Source organism: Microchirus variegatus (genome assembly GCF_963457635.1).
Source record: "Microchirus variegatus genome assembly, chromosome: 6".
NCBI lineage: Eukaryota > Metazoa > Chordata > Actinopteri > Pleuronectiformes > Soleidae > Microchirus > Microchirus variegatus.
In genome coordinates this window covers 1,971,143-1,994,876 of record NC_139807.1, presented here as the reverse complement: position 1 = coordinate 1,994,876, position 23,734 = coordinate 1,971,143, and the positions used below count along the sequence as shown (strand labels likewise).

Below are 23,734 nucleotides of genomic sequence, written 5' to 3'. Positions count from 1 at the left end.
GCATATCTGGCCACGGCGTCCACGCTCCTGAAGTAAAACATCCAACTGTGTGAGGAAAACGGTGACTTCACGGTCGTAAAGAAGTCAAAGAGAGTCTGTAGTAAGAGGGAAAGTTGCAGATGATGGTGGTGGTGGTGGGGGAGTTGGACTGATGTCGGTGGGTGTATGAAGGGCCGGACCAGTTAGAGCAGCAGTTTAAATATAGCTGGCAGAGCAGCACAACACTCACTTTGTTGTTTGTTCGGTGGAAAAACAGAGAGAGATTGAAACTCAGACGTGCGCTGGTTCAACAGATTTTAAAAAAATGTCTGGGATTTATTTTTCACGGCCCGTGCACTCGAGCGCGAGAGGAACAGTCGCTCCCACATCTGGCGTCACAAATTATCAAATTACTCGGTCGAGATCTAAAACGCTGCTGCTGCTGCTGCTGCTTTGAAGAACTTTCAAACTTCCAACACCCTCTTCCAGCTGGATGTGGGCGCTCGTCTCTCTGCCAGCGTCATATTTTATACCGAACCATGTTTTTCAAATATGAAAACTGAGAGCGTGTAAGATGCCTCGTGTCTGGCTGGCACCGAGCGCTCCAACATAGTTGAGGTCCAGTGAGCAGTTTTCCATGAGGACAGCAGCAGTTTGACCATATGGGAGCCAGATCTGTTTGCCAGCGGAGCAGAGAGCAGTTCAGATGCTCTCTCTGTGTGTGTGTGTGTTTATTATAGGCGATTAGCTCCACAGTATTTAACAGCTCCTTCTTGAACAGCCTGACTCTGTTAATTTCACACCGAGCTTCCCTGCAGCTCTGTGATACTGACTAAACTACTGGAGGAAGAGGTTTGTTATCACTTCCTGCTGCTGAGAAGTTTAAGGGGGTAAAAACACAAAGTTTAGGTAGAATTTCAACCTTCCAAATAATCTCCAACATAGGTTTTGCTGCTAATCTTCTGGTTTTCAGGTCCATGACACAAAAGATACGGCAACCTTCTAATTTACGCCATACGTAACTCGAAGTGATAGAATATTGGTCCGGCTTTCACTTGCCGGTGTGAGCTGAAAGAAGCAGAGTGGAAATAGTTTGCTCGTCATCAACAGTACATGCAGAGTGTTTTAGTTTGTCAGACTGTGTTATTGAAGTCATCCTGTCCATTAATCAAGTGATTCAAACTATGAGCAATAGGTTAAATTAACATAATATGAAAACATAAGCAACACTGACAGATTTTGAAAAACAATCATATTTGTATAAAATGCTGTAACATAGACGACTGTACCTGGTCTGAAGACATGGTTGTTCGTACATTAGAAGTCCTGCTTCCGAGTTGACCGGTATATTTCGCGACAGCTGGAACCAACGATACCTTTTTCTAACTGTAGAGGGACCCAGAGTGTCTGTCATTACAACTGCTAATATGACAATGTTGAAGATGAGCATCAGAAAACAGAACAGTTTGCTCGGAATGTCGTTTAAACGTAAGCGGTTTCTCCTGTAAGCTTAACTTACTGCGATCTCTGCATTACGTTCACTAGCTCTCATGTGCTGGAGCGTAGAATAGTAAAATTATTCAACAAATAATCCTTGGAAAATACTCAAAGAGCATTTTTGAACACAGAAATTATAAATTTTTCCCTCCACCGTGAACCAGCTGTGGTGTCTGGCCGCCCGCTGGACACAGACACGATGCCGCATCACGGACGTGAGCGACTTAAGATTAATTAGTCAAGATCCTGAAAAGTGAAATACAAGAACCATTAACCATGAAAGAAGCGGAAATCGACACCACTGACAGTTTGTGGGCAAACAAAACGTTTTTTCCCTTAAGACGTAATAAAAAATAAATTCTAAGACCATAAATATCTTCTCATCAATGACGCCGTCAGATGAAACCAAGCAGAGTTCTGTTTTTGTTTTTTATTTAATAAGCTGGTTCATAAATTATCGCACATAAAAGATTCTTTTTCAATAGTTACAAAGTGGAAAGCAACTCGGGTTAGCGCCTGGGGAAAAAACAAAAAAACAAAAACAAACAAAAAAAAGAGAATAAGATCGTTGACAGTATGAGCTCGACATGATTCGTTCACAGAGAGGAGGGAGGTTTTTGTAAAATGTCTGTTGAATGTTGGTGATTTCTATCCTCAGACTAGCAGCAAAAAACATAATCAATGACATGCGAGTTTCAGATCACGTGCCTTTAAAACAACAGGAGGAATGCTCGTGTTTTTTTTTTTGTTTATCGTTCTCCAGTGTATTTGAAACTAAACAACGGGAGTGAGGAAGAAAGGAATAAATTATAAAAAAAAACATGACAAAAAAAAAGACAAGACTGGCTACATGAGAGTATCACAAAAACAAGTTAAACTAAAATGAAAAACAGAATAAGTGGCATCTTCTTGGCTCGACTTTCTCCTGCCTTCTTTTCTCACGAGTCATGGTTAGATGAGGATTCAATCCCTGTTCCTTCATTAAATCTTTAAGTCATTCCTGTAATTATTTCCCCGCTCACGTCTTCCTCACGTTTAGACGGTCAAACCATTGCTGACCAACTGTTAATGAAGGGAGGAAGTGGGGACCCACCTCACTAAAACTGCTCTGCGATGGTTGTCCTTCACTGACTAACGCTAGTTTTCAATCTACGAGGCTGAAGTCCGTCTTCTCGCAACTCTGAATGTTTGTTTTTTTTGGAGCCTACTTGGAGATTTGACGTTGGACGTGCTGCAGGAATTCTTGGTAGGTTGAAGCCGACTCTGAGCGATCCTCCACCAGCTGCTGGAAGAAAGCGGCTTTGGCCGACGTGTCTTCCCTGAAAACAAACACAAACACACACAAAGATGCAGAATAATTTAAGTTCCAATCCACTTTATATTTATAAAAAGCACATTTCAAACAACACATTAACAAAAGTGCCGGAAAAAGCAAAATTTGCGCTGTTAAAGGCCAAAATTAATAGATGTGTTTTCAAAACAGGTTTAAAACAGGAAGTGATGTATCCTGCCTTATGTGCAACTGAAACCCTGTCGACCAAGACCAGGAGCAGCTGATCTTACGGAACACAGCACAACCATTAAGAAACAAACTGTATAAATTCATGTTTTGGTCTGATGCTCCAATCATCCGCTTTACATCCAATAATGCAGGATTGCAGGATGCAGCATTTCTAAACCCAGCTTACCAATAGTGAACTATAGCTGTGGGTCGAAAATACCAAAAAGGCCTCAGTACCTCTTTCTCAAAAACGTCTCAACCCTCCCCTACAGCAGTTTTCACTGCCATGATGAACTTCTAAAATACTGCTATCACTGCCTCGATCTTATAGCCAGTACTTGGCGAGAGTGTCTGTTTCTCACAAGACCTCCTGATTCTGAGGACTCTGGGTGGGCACTGGGAAAGGTAGGTTTTCCGCCAATCTCCCTGCAACAGGACATTTAACCATCACAATGACTCCGAAGCTGTTACAATTACGCTTAAAAAATCCTGCATAGTTCCGCTTGAAAGCCACTCGGTTAATTTGCTCTCGTCCACAACAACACTGTGGTGCAAACATGTGGTTGAGCGACAATGCTGTGTCACAATGAGAAGCAGAGAAAGAGAGGAAACAGAAACAATACATCCCCTGTGGAAGCTCTTACCACCACTGCCGAAACAGTGACCTCACTGTTTACTATGTTTTCACACTGGAAACAGTTTCCTGTCGAGCTCAGGTCCATCTCCACTGCACACAAGAAACCGGCCACACCCTGTTATTGTTGTCGAGAGGCGAGAGAATTTCACTGGAAACGTGGGTGAGCTTCATCACAGAGCAGGCAGCTATTTTATTTGATCAAACAGATGTGCACGAAAAGGGGTCACAGGTCGCTGCAGCTTCAGGAGGAACCAGCTCTCAGAGACAAACTCCAGAAAGCACTATTTAATGACAGCATGTAACGTCTTTGTCTGGTTGACCTGGTGGTTTAAATGTATTTCACATACAGTACAACTGTAACCTCACTGGGTCCAGGACTCTTCCTCTATTTCATTTCCTGTCACCACTCCCCAATACAACAGCTCACTACATTCTCATGAATAGTTTCTGTTGACGATAACAGTGAGATTACTGCAACCAAGCATCCACACGAAGCTTCGGAAGTTTTGTGCAGCAGTTTGGTGGGTTAAATTTTCTTGTCCCCACCCGCCCCTGCTCTGCTGCTTCATAGACACAAGTGCTCCCTCTGGCCTTATCCACAGTACCTCACAGATAAGACTTTTTATTAAGTTTTCCATAAACAAGAAATGTCTTCATAAACGCAAAACCTCCACAGTCCAAAAACATGCAGAGGTTAATTGAACACTCTAAATTGCCTGTAGATGTGAGTGTGAATGGTTTGTCGCTGTATGTTGGCCCTGTGATGGACAGGAGACTGGTCGGCGTTAACCCTACGTCAGCTGGGATCGACTCCCGTGATAGAAAATGAGTGAGCGAAGTCCTTACTTGACGATGTGGAATGTGGAGCAGAACGCTCTGTTGTCCTGCAGCCAGTCGAGGAAAGCTCGCACTCTCTCCGACAGCGGAGTCTCCAGCTCGGGAATGTGACTCTGGGATTCACAGAGAAAAAGAAGCAGAACATTTCAATCGACATTGTTTTCGCTGTTGTGTTTTTTCAGAAGCAAACGCGCGCGGTGGAATAAAACAACAACAACAACAACACAGTGTGCTGACAGTGCTCGTTCTCATCATGTCCACAGTGAGGTCATGACGGTTTTCTAGGTAGATGCAGGGATTGTTTCAAAATAAAAGCCACACCAGCAAATCTGTTCTGCTGACTGTGACTCAATGTAATAGGAACAACGCTGTATTGTGTCATTCATGCACACATTGGGCGGAGGCCTTTCTGATGAACATCGATGTTTCAACATTGCCAGCGAAAGTCCTGACATGTTAATGAAACTTTAATATATAACATCAGAATTTAAGAGCACTTTTAAAGAGATTAACATGAACTGAATAGTAAAACTGACCGAGTTTGTGTCACTGACCATGTTGGGTGGTATTGAAGCGTAGTTGTTGCAGCCCAGAACGTCTCGTATGAACATGTCGTTGCAGCATTTGCCGATCCACAGGTAAAACACCTGCACATAGAAACACGGTGTTAGTGGTGTCACACGCTAAAATCACCGTCAATCTCAAGTAATATTCAACTTATTCACAACTGAGTGAGAAACTAAGGATACAACTTCAATAAACAAGCAAAAAAGTGTCTGTTTGGCAAGATTTGTAAAGAAAACATTGCTTCATGGTACTAAATCAATATATTTACTGGTTAAATCAACTGAATTCTTTCCTTGTCAGAAACTCAAATGATTCATTTTCAGGGGTGGAAAAAAAAATCCCTTAAATTGAATTAAGTGACAGTAAAGTTCAGCTGAAACTGGGCTGATGATGTTGCTGCAGTGAGGCTCAGGATGAGGCAACAGATGGAAACACAAGCTCTTACGCAAACAACTTTAAAGCCAACGTGACATTGATTTACTCACACACGTTTATTTAAACACTTGCAGAAAGACACACAAAAACAAACACTTAAATATGGACATTTTAAGTTGTTTTTACGAAGAATAAAAGCTTACGTTGCCACAGTCCATGAGAAAAGCTCCGTCTCTGCTCAGCCTCTCTGACGCCAGGTGGAGCAGATGAGGCTGCGGTACCACTGTGTCGTTCAGATGCAGCGCCCCCTGTGGACCACACAAGATCGGTGCAACAGATCAATATATGCATGATATAAATATTATCTTCATCTTCAGTCGCTGTAGGGGGCGATAGCATAGAAGTCAAGGAGGTAGCTGCCTTTTCAGCCCACTGTTTTACTAATTAGTCGTATCAGCGGATAATTGCGTGGAGCTGATAATACATTAAAAAGCCAAAATCTGCCGATACCCTACTTTTTATACTGACGTCTTACCTGGTCAGACATGTTGTCCAGTCTGTACAGATCGGGATGAACCATTCGCATCAGCTGCTGCAGCGGCTGCGTCTTGAACTCACACATGGCGAAGACGCGCTCGTCCAGGCGTGTGCTGGTTCCTGTTCGCAACGCTTTCTGTGGAGGGGTCAAATGTGTTCAATATCAATTTATTAATTATTATTATTATTATTATTATTTTAATCAATTATTATAAAAAGTTATGGTTTGGAGTTTGCACTCATGTGACCTGTTGGGGTGTATTTGTCTCAGATGATGTAAAGGGGGTGAATGTGAACACACCCTGTACGTATGTATGGACAAGTCCAGTGTGGATGAATACACTCCTTGACTGTGTGACTATGAACTCAGCCTTTATTACTGAGTGTGTGTGTTTGCTGATGATGTAATAGCATTTTATGATGTGTAACACAGTTACACAGGCCTAATCCTGTGTGTTTATAATCCTTTATGTTATTTTTATGTGTGCGTCGGTGACGAGCCCAATTCCTTTCCTCTTGGCCAGGGGCTGTCCCAGACTTGGCCCACAATTAATGCGTCTTAAAATTTAGCGGCGAATACGTGGTCTGACCTGTTTGAGCAGAGCGAGGATGTAGAGAGGGAAGAGGCGCATGGACGAGGGGACGACGAGGCCGGACTGCTGCATGTTGGACACGCTGCTCTTGTAGGACGTCGCCAAATCGACCACGGCGTTCACCAGAGCGTCTCGAGCGTCAGAGAGGCTGGACGATATGGATCGGTCGATGGCTGGCGTAAAAACGGAGAGAAGAGACAGGATGAGTGAGAATCATATGTACATATGCCATTAAAAAACATACATTTGCAGTGTGTGTGTGTGTGTGTGTGTATTTGATGGACAGCTGATTGGAGGGCCACATTCTGAAGTGAAAACTGTAATTGGTGGTCGGGTTTCTGTGTCCGGATCACATCAACCACAAAAAACCTTACTTGATCCTGATCATCAAGAGAGACTCACCCATGTTGGCGAGTAGACAAGTGACAGCTTGGACATCAGCTCCAGCGTACACATCACTCAGCTGGTTGACCACCGGCAGACACAGAGTGTGAACTCGGATACGTCTCTTTCCTACAGGGGAAAAAAATCACGATCGATAAACTAAAATAAACGTTCATTTTAATCTGAGAAAGACAATATAAGAGATTTATGACATCAATAAATTAAAATAAACTGTTGGAGAGAACATATGTTGTGTTGAATCTACCTTTACTGGAGGTGTAGAGCAGCGCGGCCTGGAAACAAGCCAGAGACGAGTCTGCCAGAGAGTCGTCGATGGACATCTGGACGGCAAAGGCAGAGTCTGGGTTCACATTGGCCAGGGACAGCAGGTCCGTGGAGCGCACAAAGAAGTTACCGTGGAACGTGTGGATGGATAAACCTGAGAGTGAGCACAGCAGAGGACAGTGACAATTTATTCATCGAATTATTTACTCCGAATTATTATTATCTAATTATTTAGACCTGAGAACAAAGGCCAAATAATAATCAGAGACATGATACAAAGAACAAAAAAACAGTTCCAAGAATCAGAAAATACTTCACATAATAAAATTTAAAATCAGACTCCATTTCCAATTCAGACTCTGAGAACATTTGGAGCTCATTCCATTTAAATGGAGCGTAGAACCCAAAACCAGTTCTACCAACTCTGACACGCACATGCAGCGTGTCTGAGGTTAAGAAATGACTCCATGTTGTGCTGCAGAAGTCGAACCGAGCGAGATTAAGTGCTGCGAGATGCTGTGGAAGTTTCAGAGTTATGGTTTTATAAATGAATAGAATGAGATGCATATTTCGCCTTCATTTTATCATTTGTGATAAAATACAGTGCCCACAACAGTTGGTGTCAGTATAAATGTCTCCATAGTTGATTACGGACATAAAAATTTATTATATGGTGGTTTCATGTATATAGGACATTGTCAGGCCAGATACTGTAAGTATTTGTGTGTATCTACAAGTGTATGATGGGTAAGAGTTTGTAATAGCTGAATGTTCTCGGTCCCTAGCCGCTTGTGTTTTTATCATTGACAGCTGGAAACAAGTCTGAGCCTGAGGTGAATAAAGGTTTGTCATATGCAAAATAACAGACATTACTTTGCTGATTTGGAAGAGTCAGGTTACTGATGTATAATTTAAAACAAACATGGACCATGGACAGACCCCTGAGGCAAAACCACTTCTCTGTCGTGACACAGGAAACAACATCGTGATTCGTGATATGGGACAAAACATCCTGAGGGTCGGAGCGAGCGGCGTCTAATCCAGTTACCTTTTGTGCATCGTATTCTCATAACTGCCTCGAAGCCGATCTTCCTGGTGAGGTAGCGCTCCAGATCGTTTTGGAACTTCTCCAGCTGTGCAGGGTTGTGGATGTAATGAAAGGAGGGGTAGTAGAAGATGCTGCCCGCTGAATACTTGGCGATGCAAGCTGGAGAAGATGGAGAACAGGAGCGGGAGAAGAAGTTTGTGTTTAGAAAAGAGGACAAACTTTCCAGGAGGTTCTTCAACAATTTCCAACGCGAATAACAAACAAATCTAGTGTGATTTTATGGCTGCAGTCCATGAGTTTATTTAAACACCAGAAACAGAGAAAACGTGGAAATGCAGCCAAATCTAATTCAGTTAAAAATTCTGGGTCAGCATTTTTAATACGGACTGACAAAAACGAGGATATAGTTCTTAAAACTAAGCAGACGTCTGCAGAAGAGAAAATCTGCTTCCATCAGGTCATGTGACACACTTTTTCAGCTGCGCTTGTGTGGAAGCAGATTATTCCTGATATGGAGCTAAAAACACTCTTCTGGACAGAGATCTTTTGCCTTATAAGTCCACAGTGATTGTTTAAATATGTAAATAAGTCGGCACAGGAAAAAACAAATTATTACCGAGCGAGGCAAGGTCAGTGTACTGGGAGCTGAGCAAGAAGAGATCCACTCCGATCTGCTGTCCTGAGCAGTCCAGTGCCAGTTTTTTATAGAAGTCTGTAGCAGGGCCGAGATGCTGAACTCCCTGCAAAGAAACAAGATTTTATAACTTGTTGTGTGGTCGCAGAACGAGATGACATCAACAGTGACACGTTCAGTCATTAAATATGAGTAACAGATTATAAAATTGGTAAAATAATGCAGACATTGTATTCAGCAGATAGAGGATATCCCTCGAATGTAACTGAATGTGTACTTTCACCTATATTTCCTTGTTTTTGGCTTCAAAATCCTCCAAAAAAAAAAAAATCTAAGAAAGAAAAAAATGACTTTCCCTGAGAATGAAAGCACATCTGTTCCTACTTCTCTTAATTAATGGGTTTTGGACACTAGCGCAGTAACTTCTTGGCAGATTTTTCATGATGACAAAATAGAAAGCAGCGTGTTCTTTCTGTCTCTAAACTGAAACGCGAGACCAACAAGTGACCGTAACGCTGATAATAAGAGTGAGTTGTGGCAGGAAGGTAAATATGGAAGTAGTGAAAATACCAGGACAATAAATATGAATCCACACAGAGCGGAAAGAGAAAAACTCGTGCCATATTTCATCAGTCATATGGTTTTGGTTTGTGGAGTCATTAATCAAAGGGAGGGGGGACAGAGAGGTTACTTCAGTGTCTCGACTGGCTCAGGAATAAAATAAAGCAAAAACATTGTGGTTACAAATTAGTTTTCGGGCTGGGATTCTGACTCTACTCAATTTCCATTTTGATCAGATTCATAGAGAGAAGTTCCCATACTAATTTTGCGAGTTATGATTATGAAAAGAGATTTTCACGGAAATAATGCAGCAAATTGCACAAAATTTGGATCTCTCTAACCTGGTTCATCATTAGAAGTAAGAATATTTACATTTAAAAAATTTATATGCTTTCAAAGAGTGCAACTCTACAATATAGAGCTTATAATTCAAACTCAAACCTTAAAAACCTGTTTAGAGTTAAAATCATACTGGCCGGAAGTGCATCAGACGATTTTAAGTAATTTCCTAGTTGTCCAGCAGAGGGTGCTAGTGATATGTTGTTTCATGGTGAAAATGGAGGGGGAAAAAAAACAAACAAGACTTTTTTCCTGAGCAAACAATGTTGGCTCTTTCAAATGAGGACTAATATGATAGGATTAAAACACTACACTATCTGCCACCTTTGAAAAACCAACGCACAATTTTCTCAGCCTCTTCATACCTTGCTGCTGGAGCGCTGGTTGGGGTCTTCTCTGGACTGCAGTAGACCAGCGCCCAGTGTGGGCAGCTGCGTCTGGAAAACTGAGACGCGCCCCCCGGTGGATGACATGAGCTTGAACGCGGCCTGTAATGCCGGGCCGAGGGCGCTGTGGGTTTCCCTGGTCTGACTGAACATGGCCGGTAGCGAGGTCAGCAGGTCCTTCACGAGCTAAATGAGACAGGTGCAGAGAAGTTCCGAAGAAATTTTAGTCTTAGTTTATTGTACAAATTTGAATGTCATGAAAGAGGCATTTAAAGGGAAGAGAACCCAGGATGGGATGAAGGACAGAAGGGAAGGAGGTAGAAGACAACAGGTGTGTGAAGTGTGGCTACTTCCTGTCGAACCTATTTAACATTATTTAAAAATAAAATAATGTTATATTTAGAGTTTAGGGGTGGGTTTCCGTCTTTCGTTTTACAGCGGGTGGCAACCACAACTGTCATAAAACATAGGCTGTAACAGGAAGTTGCCCCGCTTCCGCACAAGCTTAGAACTCGTCAGTTAGTCATTCGGTGTGTGAGCACTAGTTTCCATTGCCTTTATCCAGTACTGTGTATAAACGTGTATGTTTGTGCTTTCACGTTCTCTCTGAGAGAAGAGAGGCAACCAAAGGGAAATAAACAAGAGTGGGAGAGAAATTGAAATGGTGAAAACACATAACCAAACAACTCTATATGACTAAATGTTTATATACCTCTTTGCTCTCCTTTAGGTTCACTATCAGACTGTCATGAGACGGTATGAAGACATCTGCGAGAAGTGAGAAAACAAAGGAGAAAATCGCAAATTTAATTAAAATAGTTTTTTAATTCAAACTTTTTGCTGCTAACAGTTTAGATTTTTATACATTTTCTCTTGCGTAACTTTATCATAATGCCATTTTATTTGAATTATAATGGTATCATTTTTAATTACACATTTCCTACAATGTCTACACTTTACCTTTTAGAAAAGGTTCAGTGTGTAATATGTAGGTGAAACTATTTTCATCGGACAAACATTAAAGATAAAATAATTATACAATCAGCTGATTGTGTCAAATGCTGCTTTTAATTTTCCATTTCCCATTCCCATTTCATTTTGAGTTTTGATGCTAACTGAAGTCCACATGGGGAAGGGGAAGGATATTGAGCTGCAACATAAAATTTGACTAATACTTTTGCACACTGTAGCTTTAAAGACTTAATGGTCTAGTGTCATAATCATCATATCCCTCTATGGGTAGGTGTCAGAGGTTAGAATGTGACGTACCTTCGATGTCAGACACCACCAGCATCTGAGGCTGAGACAGACCCTCCTGCAGGTTGTAGAAGTGGAGGGTGCTGTCGAAGGTGAGGAAGCCCACTCTGGTGCGTGTGTCGCCGGGCAACCTGACGCACACAAAAAAAGAAAAACATGACAGAGGAACTGCTGCGACACAACATCTGATTACTTGATCCAATTTATGCAGAGATCTATACTAGAAAACTTTAAAGGCTGGAGCACAGAGCTCCACTCGGGACCGCGTAAAATTTTAAAAGACTGGGTGATTTATTTATTTTTTCCTCTTTCCAATTCACAATTGACACTTGCTCGTCTCATCTCATCAACACTCACTTGTCCAGATTCTTGAGAAGGGATTCACAGAAGTACTTCAGGTAGCCTGCTTCCACTGCATTGTGAGACACGTCGAGGACAAACAGGTACGCCGCCGGCTGAGGTGGTCTCAACTGAAAAACAAACAAACAAAAACAGGCACCGAAGTGAGGATGTAGTGAATAATTTAATTAAATTTACTTAATTTGACTTTGAAAGGTTATTTTTGTTACGACTAAAGCATCACCAATGCTGATGATCCAGAACAAAGACAAGGCTGCTCTCTAGTGGACAAACATTCATACTACACCAATATCCTAACCACATACAGTCATGCTTCACATTTCTACAAGAGAGGAGATGGTTTACCATGTAGTCTGAGGAGGCGATGAACTCCACAGTGGCATTTTGAACCTCGGGTCTTTTGTGAGGCTCGCCGTACGACCTGGTGACCGGGTTGTACATAAACTCATCTGGAACTTCATGACGGAAAAAATAAAAGTAAGTTAAACATCTGCAAAATTACACAACAGTGATGGTAAATAAATCAATAACGAAAACACAAACGTTGCACCGAGTATAAGACCAAGCTGGATTCTTACCATCGTTGACGCGGTAACAGAGGTTGCACTTCCACCTGCGCTGGTCCAGGAAGGTGACAAAGGGGTTGATGTAGGTGCGACAGGAGCGACAGCGAACTATTGTGTTTGACGTGATCACTGGTAACTGCTGCAGAGGAGGAAAACAAAGGGAGTTCACAAACTGTGTCTGGGGAGCCGAGCATTTTATTTATTTAGTTTTTTTAACAGTCTTGTCTTTCCTAAAGACTCCTGCCTCAACCTCAGCAATAAAAAACTGAAGGAATCATTTGTTTCTGTGAATTAACTTTAGTCTTTTTCTTCACAACATATTTTTATTATTATTTATTCTTCTGTGCACCGAAAAGGAACACTGTGTTGATGTTCTCTCACACTTTACCAAACGCTAGAGCTGAAACGATTAGTCTACGAGTTGTTTCAGAAGATTGTGGCCACTATTTTACCAACTAGGATTTTAAGTACATTTCAAGTGGAGAAACTGAGATTAAAATTGATGAACTTTTTTTTTTGCAAATTCCTGACTACTAAAGAAAACGATCAATAAAAAACATGCTATTTATTTGTTTGAAATAAAATTAAATTCATGATCTTGAAAAGACAACCCTGTCTTTGGAGCTGCTGTTGTTGTACCTACTTTAAATAAAGTTTATACTATGACAGCTGTTTATCTGAAATTAGCCTCCTCTCTTTAGCACATCGCTGTTCTCTGTCTGTTCACTCTCTGACACCACGTCGCCTAAAACGTCTATAAATACACTCCCTTATCTTCCTTCACTTTATCATTGCTCTCCTGCTTTCACTGCAGTGGATAACTGTACACAAACGACTGCTACTGAAAAGGGCTGGTCTAATATATCACTTCACTTACATTGTGTCCAGACAACACAATGGATTATTTTATTTATTGTTTTTTGTCTTATAAAGTTGTACACTTTTCTCAACAGATATGATTTTGTAGGATTTTTGGAATTATGTCTGTGCTGGCTGGTTTCCATACTCGTGATATGCACCAGGGGGCATTATAAGGGCAAGATATATTCTGTCCGTCTCTGGTTTTGCTCATTTCGCTGAAGATTTTCCTGCCAACATGGTGTAGTAAACAAACTGGGTCATGTGCTGTCTGCAGCTCTATCTTTCTGGCTTTGTTGACATCTCTTTGGTGTTTTTTATTTAGGTGATTATTGTGTTTGCTGGCATTTGTAGGATGCAACACCAGCAACATGGTTTTGAGGTGTTTTTATTAAGTTTTCTACTGTTGCTTTTTTGGCACTTTGATGACATATTGCAGAAAGGTGGAATCTCTACATAATAAACAGTGCATATGGAATGTGCCGACGTCTAATTTGCAGCTGAATTCACCAAATCTCTCAGTGTAAATCAAGAAATCCTGTGATTTTCTCATATATTTGAATGTAATTATCATTAGAATATCACTGGCTCGTTAAATTTACCTCCAAGTCTCTGAAGGGATGGAGGAGAAGACCCAGAGGAAGCCTGGCCTTGTTTAGTAGAGCCTGCGTCTGAGGGATACTCGTCAGCGTACACCTGAATGTCCTGAGCAGCAGAGAAACAGAAAGAACAGGTTAGAAAACACATTGTCACAGTAGAATAAACTGATAAAGATGAAGTGTGCAAGATAAAAAATATTATTGCACATAAGAGTATGGATCATTTTCTTGCCTGTCAGCTGCAAATAGACAAACACATTCATGAGGACAGTGAGTATTTGAATAAAAGGCGAAGGGAAGCCAGATCTGATGTCATGTGGTTACAAGAGACGCAGCCAGGTCGCATTTAAATACCAGGTGTGAACATTTGTGCTCAACTCTGTCCATACGCTATCACACCACTGATGACGGATGTTAATACCAGGTTTGAAAAGACCATAAAGTCAGTTTAATGACTTAATTAAGTGCTTACGACTCTTCGCTTACTGTGGACTGCAGTTGACCTTCTTCAGGTCAGCGCTGAGGTTGGGTTCAGGAGCCTCCAGTGGTCTGGGGGGCAGCAGGTTCCGCTCATGCAGCAGGTTCACCGGCATCAGAGCCTCCACCTCCAACTCTGGCACCCCGCTCAGCCCGCCGAGCGCTGCAGACAGCTGGGACATGTTCGGGAAAGGCTGAAAGAGAAAGAAAGTGTTTGTATCAACACCGAGAGCTGGTGAGGCAAAACAGGACAAACACTGCATTCCCGTTGACAGTAGTTGTTCTGCTCTGCTGCAGTTTTATTTGACTGCTGCATCATCGTTGCGTGAAGTGTGACATCACGGACACACCATATTTCTCAGTGACAATGTTAAAACATTAATGACAACAGCTACAGTGTGCCATCAGTGAAATAAAAGATAGAGCAGATGAGTAAATTAGTGTGTGTGCAGAATGAGGTAAAGCCAAAAAAAACAAATAAGAGTCATTTATCCCAATTTACCACATTTCCACTGGTGAAAACCCATTTAAACCAAGGATGTCTGACGGTGGAGATATAAGATATAAGAGTGAATCTGCAACAAGTAAAGTTTATCTGAAACTTTTCAGAAGCCGTCGGCCTCACCTGAGATGACTGCTGGTAGCTTGACTGTCCGTAAAGGTCGTCAGCGGGAGAAGAGTCAGCGTGGGGGGGTGGTCCCTGCAGATAGGCCGGCTGCATGCTGGGGTAACCATAGTTACCATAGGGCTGAGCCTGGTTGGTCAAATCATTAGCAGGCGGCATAGAATCTGAAGAACAGAGAGTGTTACAGCACGTTAATGCAAAGACTAATAAAGTTATCAACGCACAAACGAGTCAGTGGACCATGTAAAAGTGTGTTTTAATGTAAGTGATGAGGAAATACCTGGATAGTTGCCTCCTTCAAGAGAATCATAGTTGTTGGGCACCGGAGAGGCACTGCCAGTGGTGGAAGAGGACGTATCACCACCTGAGACAAGCAGAGAGGAGAGTGAAAACCTCATCTAATATAGGTCAATTAAATCAACCTAAATAACCAGGAGAAGATGTTGACCAAGCATCCAGGTAGATGATTTAGTGGTACATGAAGTTATCATTCAGTAATATTTCAAAAATATCACCTGAAAAACTTAAAATGTGAGGTTTGTACTTGTGGACTTAAAAACTACTGCGAACTGCAAAGTTACTGAATTTCAAATGTGATGAAAACTTAACTGTTCTTCAATTTCAATTTCTAAAGTTTGTAGGAAAGGTGGTGAAAATCAAAACAGCAGAGAATATGGGAAACAAACAATTTTACATTCAAAGCAAATTAAACTTTTTCTGTTTTGTTTGTTTGTATTGTAGTTATTTGAGGTCAGAGAAAAGGACGAGAAGAAAACACAAGGAGCGCAGGAATCTGAGGACACAAAATGGAGGACATCTACAGGAGAAAAGCTTTTCGAAAGTTTCGAAATTAATTCACACAAAACTGACAAAATCTCAGAGCTAAACCATAAAAATGTTTTACATGTACAGTGGAAGAAGACAACACACAGAATGACTGCTTTAAGTAGCATCAAAATCCTGAATTTAAAAATGTGACTGAGGCAAAACAACAATCATAAGCAGAATGTATTTATAGTGAAATGAAATTAAACAGCAGCGCAGTTTAAACCATTTTCTCTCGATCCTGCTGACGACAGCTTGGATTAAAATGCAGGATTTTACATATGCGGTGGCTCACAGCAGAATAATGACTTTATATACAACTGGGTGGTTTACTGCACAAGCAAATCCTTGGAGTCATGAGATGATACCTTTGCTTTTAAAGGATTACAAGGGTCGAATATTTAAATGAACTGATTAATCCTTGGAAGCCCAAATGAAGGATCCACAGCAGTGAACAGAGACTCAGCAGCGATCTCATTGGACAGGAGGACAGGATCCAATTATCTCGGGCTAAATCAGACCAGAGTGCGACTGGATTATCTGCTCTGGAGGAGGAGGAGGAAGAGGAGGAGACCAGATCGGCTGAGCCTTCCTCCTCCCTCTTCTTCCCCCAGACTCTTCTGACATCAACACCTCTTCCTTATTGTCCTTCGTCCTCTCAGCTCACAGATTAATATAGCGAATAAACACGATGAGTAAAACCAACCTATTTACTGTTTAATTTCTTTGTCACAGAAGCATTTAGCCATCTTTCTTCTTCACAGCTTGATTCTTCGGTCAAAAAAAAAATACAAACACTTTAGATGCCCCTTAGCTGTTACCACGCTTCATTACGGTCGCATTAAAATCCACTGTGGTGAGTGATATAATAAATACACTCATTGTTTGATCTACTGTGTGTCAGACTTGTAATGGGATTAGGATTCTGAACATTCTAAAAATACTCCAAAACATTATTACAGCATTACCATTATCTTTTAGTACAGAATTTTTGTAAATAATCCTTATTTGAACCCATTTACAATGTAAACAGTGTCTGTAACAATTCCAACCTGGAAATTAATGTGATCTACATTCATTTATGTAATAAAGTGTGATATAATGGTCGTTCCTGCAGTAATATACCATTGTTAGTAATAGTTTTATGCTTTATGTACAATGTGAATGTTCATTCTGAATCATCTAATCTCTACATTAATTCACTTTGTGTGTACCATTTGGTACAATCCAGTAAACAAACAAAAATATAACAATTTTATATGACAAAAAAAAAGTTGTCGTGTTTTTCTTTTGTTCCTGGCTGAGTGGGGCTTCCCTCCCTCCCTCCTAGTCACGAAAACCGCTGCTCTCGTTTTATTTAAAGTGACGTGCTAATTAGCGCCCACAGTAAAGACAAAGCTTTTCACTCAGGTTCTCTCTTGGGGAGCAAGTGAGTCAGCAAACACAACCACAGAGAGTCAGGAGCAGGTGACAGGGGAGCATCTATATTTAAAAATCCAGTTAACCTCTGGCTGATGACACAGTGCCCGAGGGACTGCTATCTGTAGAACACCTCAGTAACTGCAATAACATGTGTGTGTCTGCATAATGTGTGTGTGTGTGAGGCTGTAATAATATTCTGTACTCCGCCAGTAAATACAGCTCTGTAGTATGAAATAAGTACGATTAGTGGGGCTTCAAATAACGATGTCTTTCATAATATATTCATCTAACGATTACTTTGTTGAATTATGAAGTCCTTGTTTGGTTGAACTTGTTTTAGTGACGTCATTTGTGTTTTTTTTCCCTAAAACTGCAGGAGAATTTTAATGGTGAATTTCCAGCAGAAGAGAAAGATGATGAAGTTTGAAGATTATTAGTAGATTCTGCTATGATCTTCAATCTTAGCAGACACTTATTACACGGTCTTGGATTTTCTTCCCCCTAATACTTTGCTTGAGATATCACAAATTACTTGATTGTTAATTGTGAATTTTATGCACCCAAGGCCTAAAGGAATGTTCTAAAATAATCTCGTTCACGGGTGAGATGTCTGGAGTCTGACCTCTTACATTTGCAAAACAAGACGATATTGATTTTCTTGCCATCGGAAACCACAATCGGAGGACGGCTGCAAATGTCAAGTGCACTTAAGTCACGTGATGATATTAAAGAGATGAATCAGTCAGAACGAGTGAGAGTAAGAAATAAGTTTTTCTTTGCTAAAACAATTAGCAAAAAGAAAAAAATGACTGCAGACTCAGGAGACAAACTGAAATGCTTACCTAGAAGATACACATTTGCAGTTTTAACTTGTGGAACAACAGAGTTGGGTTAAAAAGAAAAAACCTGAATAGCCTGTTCGAGACAGGGAAGGAGCAGATGAGTGGAAAGCTGAATCAAGTGTTGTTAAGTCGAGGAGAGAAAATCATTAATACAGAAATGAGGGGAGTCACATGATGCACGAGTGGGAATCTAAGACGCACAAATGATAACGAGCGACTTTAGGGGGCATGGTGAAGTTTAAAGCTGGAGTGCGTAACTTTTAAACGTAAACAAATGTGATATTCATTCAAAATTTGGCCCACGATCGCCGGCTTTCAGTACTGCTGTCGCTAAATACACCAGACTCCTCTTTTGAATATTGACATCTTAGAAATGTCCTTGCTACAAGTATGTGGATGTTGCTCAGGTATGACAGCGTTGCCCGACAGAGCCTGATCATTTCTGATCACAAGGACCAAACCGAGGCAGAATATAACAAAAAAAATTACGCACTGCAGCTTTAAAACATGACAACAGGATACTAAGGGGATGGTTGCAGATACAGGAGCGGGTTGTGAGGGAGGTAAAAGCTCAAGCAGACCTGCTTCCTCATCCTCCTCCTCCTCATCATCATCATCATCTTCATCAGAGCTGGATGATGAGGGGGCCACCGCTGCTGCAGGGCCTGAGGTGGCGGCAGAGCTAGCTCCGCTATTAGCAACATATCCATACTGCATACCTGTTGGAAGAGGGAGGGGTGAGAGAGGTGCATCAGAAAACGAAAATCAAAACAAGACTGGCGGAACGGGACGGCGGTGGTCATGCGGTGAATGTCAATCTGAGGAATTTTAGTGTGAACTTCTCCCATTCACTCATCAGCGCAGGCGGCGTGTCTCAGGCAAAATAACCAAGCAGAGGAAAGTTGTGCTAAATTATTAACAATTTTCAAACCAAGCTCTAAACACTGCAGTGCAGCGCATTTGACCAAGAGCTGATACACAACTGTTAATGAAAGGTCCCATTGGGAAATATTATGCTCCGTCAGTATTTTCTTTTCATCTAGTGCCACGGTCCTCAAACGGTGGCACTTGTACGACCAGTGGTATCGAATTTCACTATAGCAGTGTCTGAAGTATATGTGATGAAGAGGATGAAGGGAGAGAAAATTATCTAATGGGAACAAATCTGCTACTAACTTCTCTCAAATTCTCCCAGAAAACAACCAAGTGTTTTATTAAATGCGGGGACAAGTCTCTCTTCACTCCAAATGACAATGGCAACGGGGTGAAGGGCCAGTGGTTAAAATTACAAAAGATGTACAGTACAAAGATGAGGCATAGAACAATCAAAATAAAGATTTAACTCCAGTTAAGCTGCTGTTCAGCAAACTAAGACTTTAAGTACATGCCAATTACAGAGGTGTGTCCTGGGTTTATTTATCCTGCATTTATTTTGCTATGGTTTCCAAATGTTTATTGCCTGAGGCTCTGAGAACATGTTTAACAAACAAACTGCTAAAAAAGAAAAAGATGTCGTTTGTTCAAATACACTTTCTAAAAACAAAGTTTCTGTCTTAATGAAAAGACACTACAAAGTTCTAAAGATAACTGCCATTTCCTACTAAAATTAGGTTTAAATATAGATGCAACTGGTGCAGCAGTCATCCGTCTTCACCTGCTGAGGAACAATCGGAGCCAAAGTAACGTATGTGGAGAGAATCATGATGAAATGAAACCATCACATTTGTGTCAAAGCTCACACCTGCCTTTCTGAAAGTGAGTGTGTGTGTGTGTGTGTGTGTGTGTGGTGTCAATTATTCACTGAGCTCTCGTCTGTTTGAAATCCTGCTCTATGTTTACATTGCAAATGTGTAAGCATGTGGTGAACAATTCCACAGCTGCACTGATCTCACAGACACACAGACACACACAAAGTTTGTCCTATTCATCTTAGGACACTGCATTGACTTCCATTCCATTCACACACACACACACACAAACACACACACACACACACACCTGTTCCTAACCCTATCCCGACAATGAACTTATGTAAACACAATGAAATTAAGCAGATTAGAACACACATCTCCAATGTAAATCAAGCGGTGAAGTGAAAATAAAAACTGACAGCCACAACATCAAAACAGAGTTTAACATTTCAATGCTGTGGCTGGTCAGCGAGTTTATAACTTTGTTAAGTGTTATAACATTATTAATTAGTGTTATTAAGGGTGTTTTTGCAAGTTAGTTTAGGTTTAGTTGTATATTTTAAAACATCTGCAATATACAGTGTATGATCTGATAAATGTGGCACAAACAAGAAACATACATACAAGGGCCCGACACATTCATAAAACAATGTTTTTGTGTAAAACACATCAATTCTGCTGCAGACATGTCAGAAACTCACAAATATTTTACAGTTTAAAAACACAGTGGCTGCATTTTCCTTTTTAAAACAGAGAACTTTGGAGCGACAGAGTTATCCCTGCATTCACTTCACATCTGCCGCGACTCATCAATTAGCTGCAAAAAAAGAAAACGCATGTTAATCTCAGCATTACCTTTGTGGTGGCCTGGTGAGGAATGAACTGACGTGGAGGGGGTTCTCGACGGTGTTCGCTCCGTGTCTGCACCACCGCTGCTGTGAATGACTCTGCCGTAAGAGTCGTAGCTCTGCAGCGCCTGGTGACTTTGGTCATAGTGTTGTTGAACTGTTGTCTGAGCTGCAACAAAAAAAACAACAACAAAACGCTGATTACTGAAGCTGATAATTAAAGTTTATATCCGAGTGAATCTTCTGAAAAATGTCTTTCAGCTTCAGTGCAACAAAAAGCCTGTTTCTCACCATGGGATTTGTGACCCTACTGAAAAACTGGGATGAACACCATTTTCACTCGTGTGTTAATTGTCACAAAGCATTGAAAGCGTGTCAGAAATAGAAAAATAAATAAATAAATAACACAGTGGATCTCTTCTTTCAGCAACAATGCCATCATATTGTATTGTTTCATTTTGGTAAAGAATAAATAAAGAACTATATTGGGTGCTGTCCCAAGTTGTCAATCAATGCCAATCAGAGCCAAAGCTGACATTCTCAGTGGCCACCAATCAGTAATAATGAGATATAACAGTGACACAAACCTGTGCTTCCTTGACCGTTGACCGTGGGTGCCGTCTGACTGGGTGGAACCACACCGTACCCTGGCTGCACTGGTGGTGTAGAGGCTGGCTGTGAGGTGTTGTACTGATGAAGGGGTGCACCCATCTGGACGGGCATGACTCCAGGAGTGGAGGTGGTGCTTTGCATGGAACTCAGCGTGCCATATTGGCTACTTCCTTGTGGCGATGGGTACGAAACGATGGGGTATAGAGGAGCTCCTGCACCGTTAGCTGGTGCGGGAACCAAACTGGGATGCTGCTGCTGAGGAGGGGGAGCTTGGTAGGACTGCTGCTGTCCATAGTAGGATCCTGGAGTGGTATAGGGCGGATGCTGCTGCTGCACCTGGAATGGCTGTTGGTTGTACTGGGTGTTTGATGGTGGAGGTGCTGGAGCAGAGGTGGTGGAATATGGCTGAGAAGGAGAAGCACTGTATGATGAGGCTGCTACATGATGCTGAGGGAGATGATGACGCCGCTGCTGCTGCTGCTGCTGATGATGGTGGTTGTTCTGATAGTAGTTTGCACTGTGGCCACTGTTTGTAATAGGCGCTTTGCTGGGAACAGGATTGGAGTGTGCAGGGATTGTGGGGTAGCTCTGTTGTAGAGGTGGAGCTCCATAGTAGGCTGTAGGTGGATACACGGATGGGTTCGTCTGCGCTGGACCTGGAAAAGAGTGGGAAGCACAGGTGCAATAAGGCTTGTGTCAAATATTTCTTTGTTTTTCAAGTTCATAAAAAAAAGTAGGATGACAAATAAACAGACCTATGATTAGCTACAAGCAACAAGCTTCAACAGCAGCTGCTGAGGAAAAAAATCTGGCGGAGCTAAAAGCTGCGGTCCATCTGGAACAAAACTTTATGTCTAAATAACAGTTTCTTCCCCTTTCTGTTAAATTAGGAGAACAACAATGACTCTAATCACCTTCAAGAACATACCATCATGCATTAGAGTGGAGAGCTGCAAAAATTAGACGATGAATAAATTAACTGTCAGGTATATTATCATTTATTTAGCTTCTTCAACATACTTTGTAGATTATTTGCTCTGTGTACCAGAGAAAGCATTCAAACTGAAACATTTTATTTGTGGACAAAACAAGACATTTGAGAATATCATGATTTGGAAATGCTGATTAACATTTTTCATTTTCTGACACTTTATCAACCAAATAATAAATTGATTATGATAATGGCCGTTAGTTGCAGCCCTATTAGATTGTTTTTCGTGGTAATTTCTCTCACCACTGATGCCATAACAGTGCAAAAGTTTTTGTCGCTCACTTGTGCAATTTATGAGAGAAAATAATTAATTTCACATCGATATTAATTACTTAATGATCATTTGAGCAGCAGTGCTGACATATCTAGCAGCAGGATGTTGAATACATGTATAGAAACCACTGCATGACAACAATCTCCACACTTTCTGCACGTATACATACAGTATATCCATATCCTGCTCAGGTGCTTGATGTTTTTACACATTCGTACAGTTCTTATACATTTGCTTTGCATTTCCTATTGTTGTATCTTCGTGTGCAGTCATTGTTCTGTAATCTAGATTGTGGCTGATTTGTTTTTAAATCTTATTATTTCCATACAATTACTGACAAATAACACTGTGTTACAGTCCTGGTGGTCTGGTAGATTCTGTAAGCCCATACTGATTATTTAACCATCACAGCAGTGTCAGCCACGAATGGGTGTTTTAAAAGTGAAATTAACCAAGAGGTGGTGTTTGTTTTAGCTTCAATGTTAAAAGAACATTCACAGATAATGATACGCAGGCTATTATCCCGCTAACACTTAGCTAATATTTCGCGTTAGCTTGGTAGCTAACCTTAGCCGCCGCTGTCCCTCAGTTAGCTCTTGGTAGCACCTGACGAGCTTCCGCCGAATCACTTTTTCTGAAAACCACGTTTTAATACCCGCGTTATTAACACTTTGTGTCGTAATTAATAACAGATACAAGATGGTAACCGCATGGGCAAAAAAAACCCGCAGCCCCTGACGAACTATTTTGCCGTCACTGAGCGTTAGCATGCTAACACTAGCGGACAAGGCTAATCGCATCAGCCGGCCTGTGTTACCATTCTGGTAGGGGGGCGCAGCTCCACCGTTCGGCGTTGAGTTCTGGTTGTAGCTGACGGAGCTTCCCGGGTTCGCGGGACCCGGCGCGGACATCGCTCGGTCCTCCTCCGTGCTTATTCCCGCAGACACACCGGTGGGTCAATACACATGAGCGCCGCGGTCTCGAAACCTGTTCCACTGCAGAGTAGTGATGTGTAAAGGCCGGAGCAGGTCAGTGAGGACCCGGGCAGCCTGGCCAGCTCCGCTCGCCTGAGCGCAGAAGCTTCCAGTGCGGACTCTGCTGAGGAGCTTTACCGAGACCAGGCTGTGGTGCTGCCGCGCCACCCTGTGGACTTCCACAGCAACTGCAGCATTCGAGATGGAAACTGACAATGTGCTAATGTTCTTTCCCACACGTGTCAGATCTAGAGCTGCAACTAACTATTATTTGTATAATCAATTAATTTGTTGATTATTTTCTTGAATAATCGGGTAGTCGTTTGGTCCATAAAATGTCAGGAAACGTTAAA

General features: G+C 41.6%; 1 protein-coding gene across 1 annotated transcript; it reads right to left on the bottom strand.

The window, feature by feature from the left end:
• Positions 1–1,987: 1,987 nt before the first annotated feature.
• Positions 1,988–23,342, bottom strand: sec24b (SEC24 homolog B, COPII coat complex component). The gene is made up of 24 exons (XM_083891711.1): positions 23,225–23,342; positions 21,118–21,798; positions 20,538–20,699; positions 18,573–18,710; positions 15,183–15,266; positions 14,903–15,066; positions 14,287–14,471; positions 13,804–13,906; positions 12,356–12,482; positions 12,123–12,232; positions 11,775–11,887; positions 11,430–11,548; positions 10,873–10,928; positions 10,140–10,346; positions 8,857–8,980; positions 8,241–8,399; positions 7,173–7,346; positions 6,926–7,036; positions 6,521–6,696; positions 5,929–6,066; positions 5,597–5,701; positions 5,006–5,098; positions 4,461–4,564; positions 1,988–2,795 (listed from the first exon to the last, which is right to left on the bottom strand). Exons 1-24 carry the CDS (start codon positions 23,316–23,318, stop codon positions 2,681–2,683), a joined length of 3,642 nt encoding a protein of 1,213 aa, XP_083747837.1. The 5' UTR covers positions 23,319–23,342; the 3' UTR covers positions 1,988–2,680.
• Between the last annotated feature and the right edge of the window lie 392 nt (positions 23,343–23,734).